Raw genomic sequence first — 13,586 nt, 5'->3', positions numbered from 1 at the left:
TACTTGGTACAGTGACAAAACTTAAGCAACAAAGAAAAGACACGGCACAATGTGCTCCCCAAAGCATAGGTTTGTGTGTCTCTAACCTAAACATCAAATGTTGCGGGTAAAAATCACCTAATACTGGCCTAAGAAAGAAAAAAACACACAGGAATCAGGCTGGAAAGATTTGGAAACCATTTTATCTCTGCTCGGCTGTGTCTTATCACCTTCTGAGGATCCTGACCAGACCTGGATGCAGGTCCTCGGAGAACCCCTAAAAGCAGAGTTAAAGCCAAGAAATCACATCGCATTCGTGACAAACGGCTGCCTAATATGTGTACCACCTGTATCACAATTTCTTATTACAAAGAGAGCAAAGTTTAGGGCTCCATAGAGCGGCTTATCCCTTCCCTGGGAGCGGCCCGCGAACCAGGTCTATGGGCACCGCTGCTTCTCGCCGCTGCCCTGGGCCGACCGCCTTGAGCCCACGCTGGTCCCTCGAGCCCCTGCCAACGCCCGAGCCCCTGCCAACGCCCGCGCCCCCGCCCGCCCAGTGGTCTCGCGCCCCTACCGACCCTTTATGAACCCCTGCTCCGCGATCCCCGCGTACAGACCCGCTTACCTCCAGACGCAGGGAGGCCCCACAGCCTCGCAGGAACTCGCGGATGTTGCTCAGGCACTCACTCTCGCTCCGGGGCTCCGGGTAGACCTGCAACATAGAGCACAGGCACTGAGCGAGGGCGGGGAGGCCGAAGACACGCCACCAAGCGAACCCGCAGCAGCCCCAGCGGGAGGCCCTAGTGGGAGGCCCTAGCGGGCGAATCCGGGCGGGCGAACCCGGCGGTCCAGAGCGCCCCCGGCCGTCCCCGGCGCTCGTCAGCTCCGCCGCCGTCCCTCCTCACCTTTTCCTTCCTCCAGGCTGCACCAATCTCAGGCCCCTTCCCTCACTAGGAAGCGGACCAGCGCCGGAAGTGGCGTAATCCGACCGCGCCCCGGACAGCCCCCCGCGCAACCTTTTCCGGTCCTCGGCCTCCCCCGGCTAGATGCGGCCCACCTGGACACGCGCAACCTCCTCCTCACCGCACCTCATTTTCATCCGCTGACGCGGCCCACCTGGCCCGACCCACGCTCAGCCTCCTGCTTCTGGCACCTGGTCCTCATCCTCAAACGCGGCTCAAGTGGCCCTACGTGCCTTCCTCCTCCCCGCAGCTGGTCCTTATCCTCGGACACGGCTCACCTGGCCCGACCCACGCGCCTTCTCCCTGCACCTGGTCCTCATCCTCCGACACGGCCCACCTGGCCCGGCCCACGTGCCTTCTCCCTGCACCTGGTCCTCATCCTCGGACGCAGCCCACCTGGCCCAGCCCATGCGCGCCCTTCTCTTCCAGGCACCTGATGCCCCACCTCGGACGCTGCAGCTGCAGACGCACCGGCCCCAACTAGAGCGGCCCGAGAGAGCTCTGCCTCCGTGGTTTGAGCAACACCATAGAGGCTGGAGAGCATCCGGTGTTTATTTACTTTTTCTCTACCCCTGCTCAGGGGAGAGTGGAGCTACCATTCAAACGCGATGATGTAAAATAATTAGCAACATAAGTTTTTCATGTTGGGATTAAAGTGCAATGTTTTCTTTTCCCAAATACAGACCGTATGCTTCATGAATGATTAACCAAAATAGTCAGTGAATAAGTCATCTTGGGAGAAATTGTGGTGAATGACCCTCAACCATAGGTGAAGAGCAGCAAGGATGGCCCTGCAGACTGCCTGGTGTTTGGTCCAAGGTAGAACTGTGAGGGTCACCCGCCACACGTGTAAGGAGTTACTGACAGCCTCTCAAGGCAAGAAACATTAAGGAAACCAGGAAGAATACTAATTGTATGGAACAATCAAGGGAAAAGCCTTGACGGACATCAGAAGAGCTTTCTGTTGTGTTGTTTGAACTGTACATGAAAATTTATCTTTTACACTAAAGCATCCAGAATTCTAGCAGCTTGAGGATATTCAAGGCTTTTTTGTCCTGTCCTCTGGGGGAAATCAGGGCATTCCATCAGGCCTCTCAGGAATACTGTGGTTTCATTTCAAAGTACTCAGGTTTTTTACAACTACAAATCAAAACCAGGGTGTTCAGAAATGTGAAGAGGGAGGAAATGACTTTTCCTACAGTTGAAAAATTCTTCGAAGAAAGTGCCAACATATTTCCCTAAAAATTAAACAGATAAGTTTTGGTTTGGGGGGTTTTTTTGTTTCTGTTTGTTTTGTAAACTTAGAGCGGAACAGCAAAACCAAAGCTGCCTTGTAGTCCATTTTGCACCTCTCCCTAAAAGAATTTTGAAAAGCTTTTTACCAAAAATATAGTTAACATCTAAGCCTTCATCATTTTCAATAGTTGCAAAGTATTATTTTCTGACATCCTGATAATGACATTTTAAAACTAAATTATTAATCTTTTTAAAAAATATATGCAATAGACTACAGTATAGTACCCATTCTCCATCTGAAGCTCTTCCTTTAAAGATCAGAAATTTCACATTGTTTTTCTTTAACTCATTTACATTCCACTTTCCCCACAAAATTGTATTCTAAGTATATATTTGCGCTTAAAAAATTACTAATCACTATTTTGCAAGAGATCCATATAAATACAGTTAATCCTCATTCGCTGATTCTATATTTGCAAATTTGCCTGCTCGATAAAATGTATGTGTAACCCCAAAATCAGTACTTATGACACTCATTTATTGACATGTGCATAGCAGCAAAAAATTTGAACAGTCTTATGCCCAAGTTCCCAGCTGAACTTGAACAAGGCCATGCTCTGCCATCTTATTTCAGCTCAATGTAAACAAATACCCTTTTTGCAGTCTTCTAGTGCCATATTTTTTCACATTTTTGTCCTTTTTGTTGGTGATTTCACTATTTTAAGTGGCCCCCAAACGTAGTGCTAAAGCACTGTCTAGCATTCCTAAATGCAAGAAGTCTGCAATGTGTCTTACAGAGAAAATGTGTGTTAGATGAGCTTCATTCAGGCCTGAGTTATAGTGCTGTTGGCCATGAATTCAATGTTAATGAATCAACAATATGGTATATCCAAAAAAAAAAGGAAGAAGAGATTCACACTCTGTACATGAGGCCACTCCGGAAAGTGCTAAAGTAACATCTACAGTGCATGATGCAGCTATGGAAAAGATGGAAAGGCAGCAAAATTTGTGGATTCATGAGATGACAACTGATAAAAAGAGAATAGTGGACAGCATTATTGTGAGGCTGAAAGCCAAAGAAATGTATGGTCATGTTACTCCAGGTCAAGAAAATGTTAAACCCTTCTCAGCTAGTGCAGGCTGGCACGCACATTTCAAAAGGCGATACCACATGAAAAATGTTAAGCTTACAGGCAAGATAGGTTCTGCAGATCAAGAGGCTGCAGAAGAATTTAAAAAATACCTGATAAGCATTATACATGAAGAGGGTTATATGGAAGAGCAGATTTTCATGCTGATGAGACTGGCTTGTTTTACAAGAATGTTGGCAAATGAATCTATGTGATGCAAATGGCCACCAAAGCTCCTGCCTTTAAATCAAAGACCATGCAGCCTTGCTATTATGTGTCAGTGCAAGGGCAACTTTAAGTGCAAACCCCTAATGGTACACAGAGCACAAAACCCACAAACACTTAGAAGGAAAAACCTAAACCATATGCCAGTCCATTGGAGGTGGAACAAAAAAGTATGGATAGCATCCAAAATATTCTGGGATTGATTCCACAACTGCTTCATCCCAGAAGTTGAACACTACCTACATGGCAAAAACCTTGCCTTCAGGGTTTTATTTTTGGATAATGCCCTAGTTCATTGCCACGAAGAACTTGAAAATGCCCACTCCAACATAGAAAATGCCTCATCCAACCCCTCAATCAGGGCATAACAAAAGCTTTCAAGGCACACTACACCAGGGAGCTTTATAGCAATGATTTCAAGGCTCTTAATGCCAACAAGGAAACCACCATGATGGACTGCTGGAAGTCAGTCACTACTCGCAATGTTATTGATTATATTGGCACAGCATGCGACAGCATCAAGCAGGCTACTATCAATAACTTGGAGAAACGTTTGGCAGGCTGTGTGAAAATTTTTGAAGACTTTGAAGGTGTTACAGAAAATATAAAGAACAATGTCAAAAACATAATGCATATTGCACAGCAAGTGGAAAAGGTTTCAATGACATGAAGGAAGGAGCGTGGAGAAAATTTTGACAGAAACAGCACTAGAACCCACCAACAAAGACCTGGAGGAGACGGCAAAACATGGCATTGGAGTCAGCGATGACAAGGACAGTGATAAAAGTCAGCCTAAGACTCCAAGAACTCCCTCTCACAGCAGCCAAAATATTAGAATGGAATTCTGCCTTGGAAAAAAATTTCAATAACATGGAAGAGTGTGACCCTAATCTTGAAAGCAGCCTCACTTTAAGCACCTAACCTCCCCTGCATGCATCCCTTATGCTGAGATACTCAAAGATTTGAGGTGAAAAGCCGAGCAAAGCTGAAGAAATTTTTTAAGCCAGTTTAAGAGAAAAAGTTGCCGATACCAACATGTCATGAAAACCAAACTCCCGAGGTAGAACTGCCAGATCTCATATGCCACCCTCACTGATGTCTTCTTTTTCTGCCAAATAAGTTATCTCACTCTCTTGGTTTTTATGAAGCAAGCCAAGGTCAAGAGGTTTAACCACACTAGCTGCACTGTCCCATCACACACTGTCCCATGAAAAGTTTTATGGAAGAAGTTTTATGATATAATGGATTCTTTGAAATCTTCTGAGTTACATAGCCAAAGTCCAGATATACTCTATCATAAATAACAAATTTTTAAATTATCAGTTAACAGCTTGATTAGGATCTTCTGCAATTCTGTGAAAGCTAAAAAGAAACCCCTGAACTGCAAAATTCCAGTCATGGATATTTCTAATTGTCCCTTTGTTACAAGGCCTGGAGGTTTTTGTTTTCCATCTTGCAGCAGTGTACCTCAGGAAGAAAACAAATGGGTGAATGGTCTACCCTTTTATATGCAGTACGAGACCAGCCTTTGTAAAAGGGAAGGTGGGACCACTGAACCAGCATGATGTCTTGCTTGATCACAGGAACCTCCTTAGGCTAGTCGATTATAAGTAAGTGCATATGCAAGTTGAGGATCTGGAAATGGATTCCCTTAAAACTATCACATGCCTTCAAAAGTCATCATGTACATAGGTGCATGTAGCTAGCTAGTTCAAAGAACATTGTACCTAAAACAACACTTGTTTGGAAAACTGTAATATAAAAAAGTCAAAACTTTATAGTACATAGTCCCTGACTTTGTAACATACATGCTGACCTTTGACAAGTTGTCTGACCCCTCTGGGTCTGTGCCTTAGTCCCCAATTTAAAGCTAACATGTTCAGCCTTTCTCAGAGCTGTTGGAGCACATGGATAATAAATTAATTCAACAATATTGGACCTAGATTCTATGTAAGATGATATGATAAGCATCATGATTGCAAAGAAGAATGAGACAAGGTCCCTACCCTCAGTGAGGCAGGGAATTTTGCACACAACGTGGCAAGTACAACCACACAGATGTACACTCAGGACCATGAAGTGCAGAGAAAAGAAACATTCTATAGACATAGGGCAGAGACAGAGGCTTAACCGACCCAAAAGGTGACATCTGAGTTGGGGCTGAAAGAGTGAAGAGGCAGATGGCACTTCATTTTCAAAGGTATGACATTCAAGAAGTCCATGCTGTTTTAAAGGATGGTGAGCAACTGAAATCATGGGTGAAACTGCAGTGGAAAAAAATAGACTTCAAAGATAATAGTAGAAAAGAAGGTATTTAAAAGTTCCCCTTCTTATTTTGCTAAAGCAGCCACATGAATGGTAAGAGAGTACATGAAAAAGTGTCCAACATTATTAGTCATCGGGAAAATGCAAATTAGAACCACAGATAACACTGTACACCCACCAGAATTGATAAGATGGAAAAGGCTAACAATGTCAAGTGTTGGCAAGGATGGAAAGCAATTGGAACCCCCACATGTGACTGTTGGAAGTATGATATGGTACACTTGGAAAACTGGCAGTTTCTTGCAAAGTTAAACATGCCTAAGGCCCAGCAATTCCTCTCCTAGGTATAAGAGATGAAAACACATGTCCACAAAAAAGGCATTTACAAGTATGTTCATAGCTTTATATTCGCTAAAGGCGAGTTCTCCTCAGCGCACTCTCCAAAGTATTTAGAGAAGAACTTTGGCCTCAAATGACCAACAACTGCCCAATTCACTTCCCAGAAGTCCTGTCCTAAGTTCTCCACATGAACAAACACAAGGCTTTTCCATCAAGATTTCCATCAAGATTTCCATAATCAGGCAGAGGCAATCCCAAAATCACTGTAATTTTCTTTTAAAATATGGCTTTTGTACTTAATATTTGATAAAGGGTGTGTCTGATGTTCTGAGACGTTGCCCATACTAAATCATGAAGCAATGTTAAAGTCAGACATCAGAGACCTACACAGCTGTCTGGTTTCGACCTTCTCAACACTTCACCACCCACTCCACGCCAGAACAACCAGCTCCACCCTCAGTCTGCACAAAGTGCCAGCTAAGGCAACTGCCTTCTCTTCAATTCTGAAGTGTTTAGAGAGAGAATGCATGAGAAAAGAGAATCAGCAGTTCTAGCAAGGCAAATAATTAAACAAGTTCAGTGTTACCATGATAATTAAGATCAAGAGTAGAGAAAACTTATAACACAGCTTATAATATCTAGGAAACACTTAACTCTCCGGGATCCTAGTTCTCAGAGATTCTGATTGAGCAGGTCTGAAATACAGCCCAGAAGTCTGGGTGTGTGTGCGTGTTTGTGTGTAAATGAAATTCCTTAAATGACTGATTTTCAGCCAAGTTTGGAACCACTAATATGGTATAACTCAGTGCTTCTCAAATGTACACACACATCAGAACCACCCAGAGTAACAGATTACTAAGCCCTGCCACAGAGTTTTTAATCAGTAGGTCTGGGGTGGAACCCAAGAATTTGGATTTATGACAAGGTCCCAGCAGATGCTGATGATACCAGGCCCATATTTAGAGAACTAGTATAAGTAGACTGAGCTATTCATCAAGAAATGTTTGTTTTTACCCCATTGGGAAAACAAATTCTCAACTACAGAACAAGTTCTCCCCAGATCTCTGCCATCAACAGCCTCATCACGCCAGCTATAAAGAATCACTTCCTCTGAACATCTGTGGTTCTGTCTGCAGCTGGACCTACTGGTGCACATCTTATCTCTGCTCCCAACCCCCATCCGATTAGACATAAGCTCTGAGTGCAGAGGCCCACAGCATCTCCCATTGAAAAGTTAGCAAATATGACTAAATGAACTACCCATTTAGGTCATTGAATCCACTGATCAAAGAGAAATGAGAGAACCTTAGTGTAGAAAAGGTCAGAACATCCAAGGCAATTCTGTTCTTTTACAAATGAGTATACAGGGACTGAGGAGGCATGGCCTGCCCAAAATTATGTAGCCTGAATACTTCACCAACATGCTCTGTGCTCCACGAGGCTGACTTGTGAGGACTGCAGCAACCAGGTTTCTCCTGCACATTGGCTTCCGGTGGGATTCGGCCAACTGATGGCCCTAGTAGGAACCAGGCCAGCAGCCACCCTACTGAGCAGCTGCCTGACATAGCCACAGCAATGTACTGGAGCCACTCACAAGAGCTATGTACTTCCCACCCTAACTCTGTGTTCAGTAACATCATGTTGGGAGGGTGGAAGTGGCCATGATGGGAAGTGTTTACACCACAGAAACAAGCAAACACTACAAATCAGGGCTCCTCACCACAGCCTGTTGTTAAGCCTTTACCAACATGTCACTGGCTGTATTCGCTAACTGAAGACCACAGCTCCCATCAGGAGCCTTATACAGCTGCAGCTCTCTCTGGCTTCAGGAACCCGCTTCTCCCTCTTTTCCCTTCAGGCTTAGGGGAAGCAGTAGCTTCCCAGGATACTTCCACATCATTATTAGGTTGTCCTTATCCCTGCCCACACTTTGTAAATAGCCGCTTCATTAAACTCTAGCCAACCACCTCTGTTTAGCATACTGTTTTCTGCTGAGGCCCATACCTAGTAAGCTTCCTGGTAGTACTGTTAAAACTAGAACATGGTGTCACAGCAAAAGATGGGAACAAATTTAGAAAAAGGAATAAATCAATTATAGTACTTCCACAAAACAGAACATCACACATCAATCACACAGCCTTTTAAAAAGGTAGTTTTATATACTGATACGTTAAAATCTCCTCATTACAATAAGAGAAGAAAAGGAACATAAGAAACAGCATGCAGAACATGCTACCTTTTTTGTAAAAAGAAAAGGCAAGAAGAAAATGTGCATAGGTGTTTAGAAATGCTTGAAATATCCCTGGAAGCACATGCCAGATACTTTTAACCAGGATTGCTTGCCTCCAGTGAGAGGAAATGGGGCCTGGAGGACAGCGAAAGGAAACTTGCTTTTCGCTCTACTTTTTTGTACCCTTTCAATTTTGTACCACATGCACGTATTATTAAATACATTTTTTAAAAGAAGGCTCCAATCTAGTGTTCTCTTCAGGCCCAGATACCTTTGCCATTACAAAACAGTCCTTAGCAAACACAGCTATCATTGTTGGGGTCCTTCTAGGGCAAATCTCCACTGTTCCATGCCAAGATGCAATGCTATGTTTAAAATCCTAAGTTCACCTTCTAAAAGTCTAACTAGCACTTATTGGTTCACCTAATTTTCAGTTACCTGGTAGCCATTGCTTTATTCTAATTAGATTGCAGGAATCTCCTGGTCAAAGTTCATGCTCTTCCACAGCACTCTGAGCTGGGCAGCTCTTCCTCCAAATCCATTGGAAAACAGATGAAGCACCCAGCAGAAATTTCAAGAATTTGGTTGTTAAATATCCTCCCCTAAAATGCATAGCCTGGGATTACAAATAGTTTACTAAAAGAAATTTAAGCCTTTAAAACATATATACATACATATATAGATATAGATATATATACAGAGAGAGAGAGCGTTTGTGTGTATATATATCTTTTCTTTTCTTTCTTTCTTTTTCCTTTTTTCTTTTGCTTTCCTTCTTCAGTATATCCCAAAGCCCAAGTCCTGTATAGATGCTGTAATCATCTGGAGAAAAATAAAATGTCTTCCTTTAGTATGGAACTAGCCAAACTATAAAGGGCAATAAGAAATGTGAATGTACAAAATCTCCAGTTCCCAAACTAAATTCAGATATCCAAGACATGTGAAACATCAAAGAGAGGACCAGCAAGGCTGTATGGCTTAAATTAACTCATGTGTCCCCCGAGGCTTGGTTCCCACAAACTCCAAAAGCACATTTTTTTTAAGTCCTTCAGAAATGGTGGCAACCATCCCAAATTCATGCCAATGCCAAAAATGGATTTTTTTTTAAATGTGAGCATAAAACATTCAACAGACAACCTAGAATAAACTTCTCGGCTGATGTTGTATTTTGTTCCCAAATAGTGTTAGATCAAAATAGGCAGGTATATATTAATCAAGGGAGAGCAATCTTGAAAACAGCACATGCCCTGATTGTGATCTGGATGCTAAGGAAGCAGAGGTGCATGGGATGGGCTGTTGTTAATATCTCGTGACATTCCTTAAGCAGATGCTATTTCTTATGCCTTTATAGGATCTTGATAAAAACAAAAGAATAAAATTTCATAAGACAACTCAAATTGGGCCTTGTGGTCAGAGATTTTCCTTACTTGAAGTTTTTACCTGTTTATATGGAATAATAATCTTTTTTCACTCATTCTCATGCTTGTGACCTAATTAAAACAGCCCATAAATTATGGCATACCATTTTGTAAATCTGAGCCACTACCTATTTTCTTCTTAAGCTCTCATTTCTATGTTGTTTCTGATCCTTTGACATCCATTTCCTTACCTGCTGAACACATGCAGAATGGTTGGTGGTATCTGTCTGTTGTCCATCAGTGGAAAAGCTGATGAAAAGGCTTGTGGTCTGATGGAAAGATGCTAAATAAATCTAAAGAGAGAACTTGCTGTGTATCCATATAATATCAGTGTGGCAACTAGGGCAGAGAAACTTCTAGGAGGGGAAGAGCAGCTGAAGTCTGTTTATTCTAGGTTATCTGATGAATGTTTTATGCTCATATTTAAAAAAAAATCCATGGGACGCTGGTGGCAGCTGGTCTCACAGATCTCACAATCCGATGGTCCTACCTATGACCAAGACACCTCAGGTTAGAATGTCAACTCCTGGCCTACAGCCACTGAGAGTATGCCATGTTTAATTGCGTGTCCTCAGATATCTCAGAGGGTTTTACACTTGCCTTGCTATTCCCCATTTGTTTTAGCTTATCTATTTGTCCTTGCTTCTGAACCCCCCTCTCCATGCCCTTTCCACACACAATGAAACGAAAGGGCCACAGTGGGAGCTACAGAGCAGAGCACTGCCTTGTGTACGACCCTCCCCGCTAAAGAATTTTTCATTTTCAAACTGTCCAAGAAGCTGCATTTAAGGCAAGTTAAAGCCTCAGAGCCAGAAGACTGGACATTGACCACCTAGGAAAAAATTCTATTTTAATCCACATGATAGTGTGTGGGAGGTTTGAAGGTATGCAAAGACGGCTGGCTGATTTTGGAGAGAGACTGGGAAGCAAAAGGGAGTCTTCATCAGAGGAAGACATCTGAATAAGGGAATAGAAAACAGCTGAGGACATTCCCTGGCAAGCACGCCTCTATAAATAGCAGCTGAGACCCTCCCTAGAGGGAAAGGCAAGGGTAAGGAGGGGACCACGCTTAGAATACTCAGCTGTAAAAGCCTCTTGCATGAAAGAACTCGGTGGCCGATTGAGACTTTCATATTAACTCTAAGTAATAAGAAGGTGATAAAAATATCGTTCTCTCTCAAAACTCTTTAAGTATCAGCAGAGTATGAACTGAAATAAACAGGGTCATAGCTATGCCTCAGATGTGTAAGCGGTCTGTATTTGAGAAATATGTTTTCAAAAATCATTTAGAAAATATTTGCAAAACACAGATCCAATCAAGGATTTGTATCAAAAATATAGAAAGAACTAAAATTCAATAAGAAAACAGACAACCCAATTTGAAAATGGGCAAAAGACCTGAGCAGACACCTCACCAAAGATATAGAGATGGCAATTAAGCCCATGAAGAGATGCTCCACATCATATGTCATTAGGGAAATGCAAATTAAAACAATGAGATACTGCGACACACCATTAGAATGACACCAACCCAACACTGACAACACCAAATGCTGTTGAGGATGTGGAGCAACAGAAACTCTCATTCATTGTTGGTAGGAATGCAAAACGGTACAGCCACAGTTTAACTATTTCTTACAAAACGAAACATTCTCGTCATAAGGTCCACCAAACACGTTACTTGGGTAAATGTGCTTTCCCTAAACAAGTTGAAAACATGTCCATGCAAAAACCTGCACACAAATGTTTACAGCAGCTTTATTCATAATTGGCAAAACCTGTAAGTAATTGAGATGTCTTTCCATAGGTTAATGGATAAACTGTGGTACATCCAGCCAATAGATCATTCCGTGCTAAAAATGAGCTATTAACCACAAAAAATACATGGAGGAAGCTTACAGGCATCTTACTAAATGAAAGAAACCAATTTGAAAATGCTACATACTGCATGATTCCAACTACATGACATTCTGGAAAAGACGAAACTATGGAGACAGTAAAAAGATCAGTGGTTGCCAGGGGCTAGAGGGGAATACGGGATGAACAGGCAGAGCACAGAGGCTTTTTAGGGCAGTAGAACTATCTAGTATGATAATGTAATAGTGAATACATCATTTTACATTTGTCCAGACCCAGAGAATGTACAAGACAATGTAAACTATGGACTTTAGTTAATATATCAGTATCGATTCATCAATTGTTAACAAGTGTACCACAATAATGCAAAATATTAATAATGAGGTAAGTGAGGGGGCATGGAGAAGGGGTATTGAGAATTCTCTGTATTTTCTGCTCAATTTTTCTAGAAACCTAAAATGCTCTAAAAAATAAAGTCTATTAATATTTTTAAAAAGTCAAAGCCCTCATGATGTCTGAGCAGGTCCTTCAGAGTCTGATCCCTTGTTCCTTCTGTAACATCATCAGCCAACTATTACGTCTCCCCCAACTCACACTGGCCTCTGCTGGTCCCAGATTTGCCAGGTAGGCTCCTGCCTCAGCACCTTCGCACAGGCACTCCCTCTGTCACTTCATGCCTAGCCATTTGTTCATACCCATCAAGTCTTTGTTCAAAAGTTACTTCTCTGTAATGCCTACCCTAACTACCACATGTAAAATTGCAATGTCACCCTAACTACTGTTACTTCCCATCCCCGACACCCTCCTGTTTCTCTCCATAGGACCTATCACTGTGCAACATACCATGTGATCTACTTGTGTACTATGTTTACTCCCTACACTTTGAAATATATGCTCCACACACAGAGTATTTGGTCTGTTTGGATGAGTGCTAGATCTCACATCTGGCATATATAAGCACTTAATATTTATTCAGTAAATTAATGAATTAAAGACCTGTGCTTATGACACGAAGTACCATGAATTACTTGATTATAGCTACCAAAAATGAAGTTGACTGATGCTGACATAGCACCTAGAACCAAAAATTAATATAACTGGTCTAATATGAGAATTGAATATTTGAGACAGGAACCAACCTTGAAAAAAAACTTGGAAATATAATCATTACAGGCAAAATGAAAAATGCTCTTGGGTTTTACTGCAAAACCATAGCCTTTCTGTCACGACAGACGCATCCTGTTACCACCGCCCGCTCTGCCCGAGGCCAGCTCCCCAGCTGTTGCCCAGCTCTCTCTAGGACTGCCCACATTCAGTATCCAGGGCTCCATTTTCTCTTTGTGTGTATCGGGGCATCAGTTTAGCTGGGTGCTGCCGAGAGCCAGCACTCTGGTTTCAGCTCTCATCTCTCTATCACTAAGAAAAATCGCTGGCTCCAAATTGGTTTCCCCCTAACCAGCTGGCCTGCTCCCTCAGACCTCTTCAGGCTCTTCTTGGCTGACACTTTATGCAGCTGTCCACGAGACCTGCATGTTTAATAAGGTTGCCTTATATTAGTTTCCTAAGTTTCACAAAGGGGCTAAAGTAAGTTGATGAAGACCTCATGTGATTCTGACATTTCAGAGATGAGAGACAAGACACAGAAGAGAGCAGAGAGTCAATAAGGGCAACTGCCAAAACCACACTTGTTTTTGTTTTTGTTACTGCACGTGTCATTGTCTCATGATAGCCTGAGGGAGAGAGTAGGACTCTTAGCAACTTCCTCCTGTCCTTCAGTCCTTTTCTCTGTTATTCAGATTGAGCAAATTCCATTGATGGGTCCTCAAGTTCACTGGTTCTATCTTTTCATCTCACTCACTTTTGACCCCATCCAGTGAGTTTTCAGTTATTCTACTTTTCAGTTCCATGATTTTCACCTGTTTCTTTTTTTATAAGTCCTATTTCT

At 42.5% G+C, this 13,586-nt stretch overlaps 1 protein-coding gene across 2 annotated transcripts in view; it reads right to left on the bottom strand.

The window, feature by feature from the left end:
* The window catches only part of ARHGEF7 (Rho guanine nucleotide exchange factor 7), a 135,192-nt gene that overhangs the window by 105,711 nt on the left and 15,895 nt on the right, over nucleotides 1-13,586 (bottom strand). The window contains exons 1-2 of one of the 2 annotated variants that reach the window (XM_011373943.2): nucleotides 885-977; nucleotides 605-691 (exon numbers count right to left, since the gene is read on the bottom strand). Coding sequence is in view for 1 of the 2 variants with exons in the window: in XM_011373940.2 (XP_011372242.1) it covers nucleotides 605-691 (87 nt within the window). In the remaining variant the exon portion in view is untranslated. Of the gene's footprint in view, nucleotides 1-604; nucleotides 692-884; nucleotides 978-13,586 lie in introns of those variants that run through there. The other variant, XM_011373940.2, reaches the window with a different exon arrangement.

This window comes from Pteropus vampyrus, unplaced genomic scaffold (assembly GCF_000151845.1).
Source record: "Pteropus vampyrus isolate Shadow unplaced genomic scaffold, Pvam_2.0 Scaffold236, whole genome shotgun sequence".
Lineage (NCBI taxonomy): Eukaryota > Metazoa > Chordata > Mammalia > Chiroptera > Pteropodidae > Pteropus > Pteropus vampyrus.
Note: the sequence above shows the minus strand (reverse complement) of the source record. Positions and strands in the feature narration are given on the sequence as shown.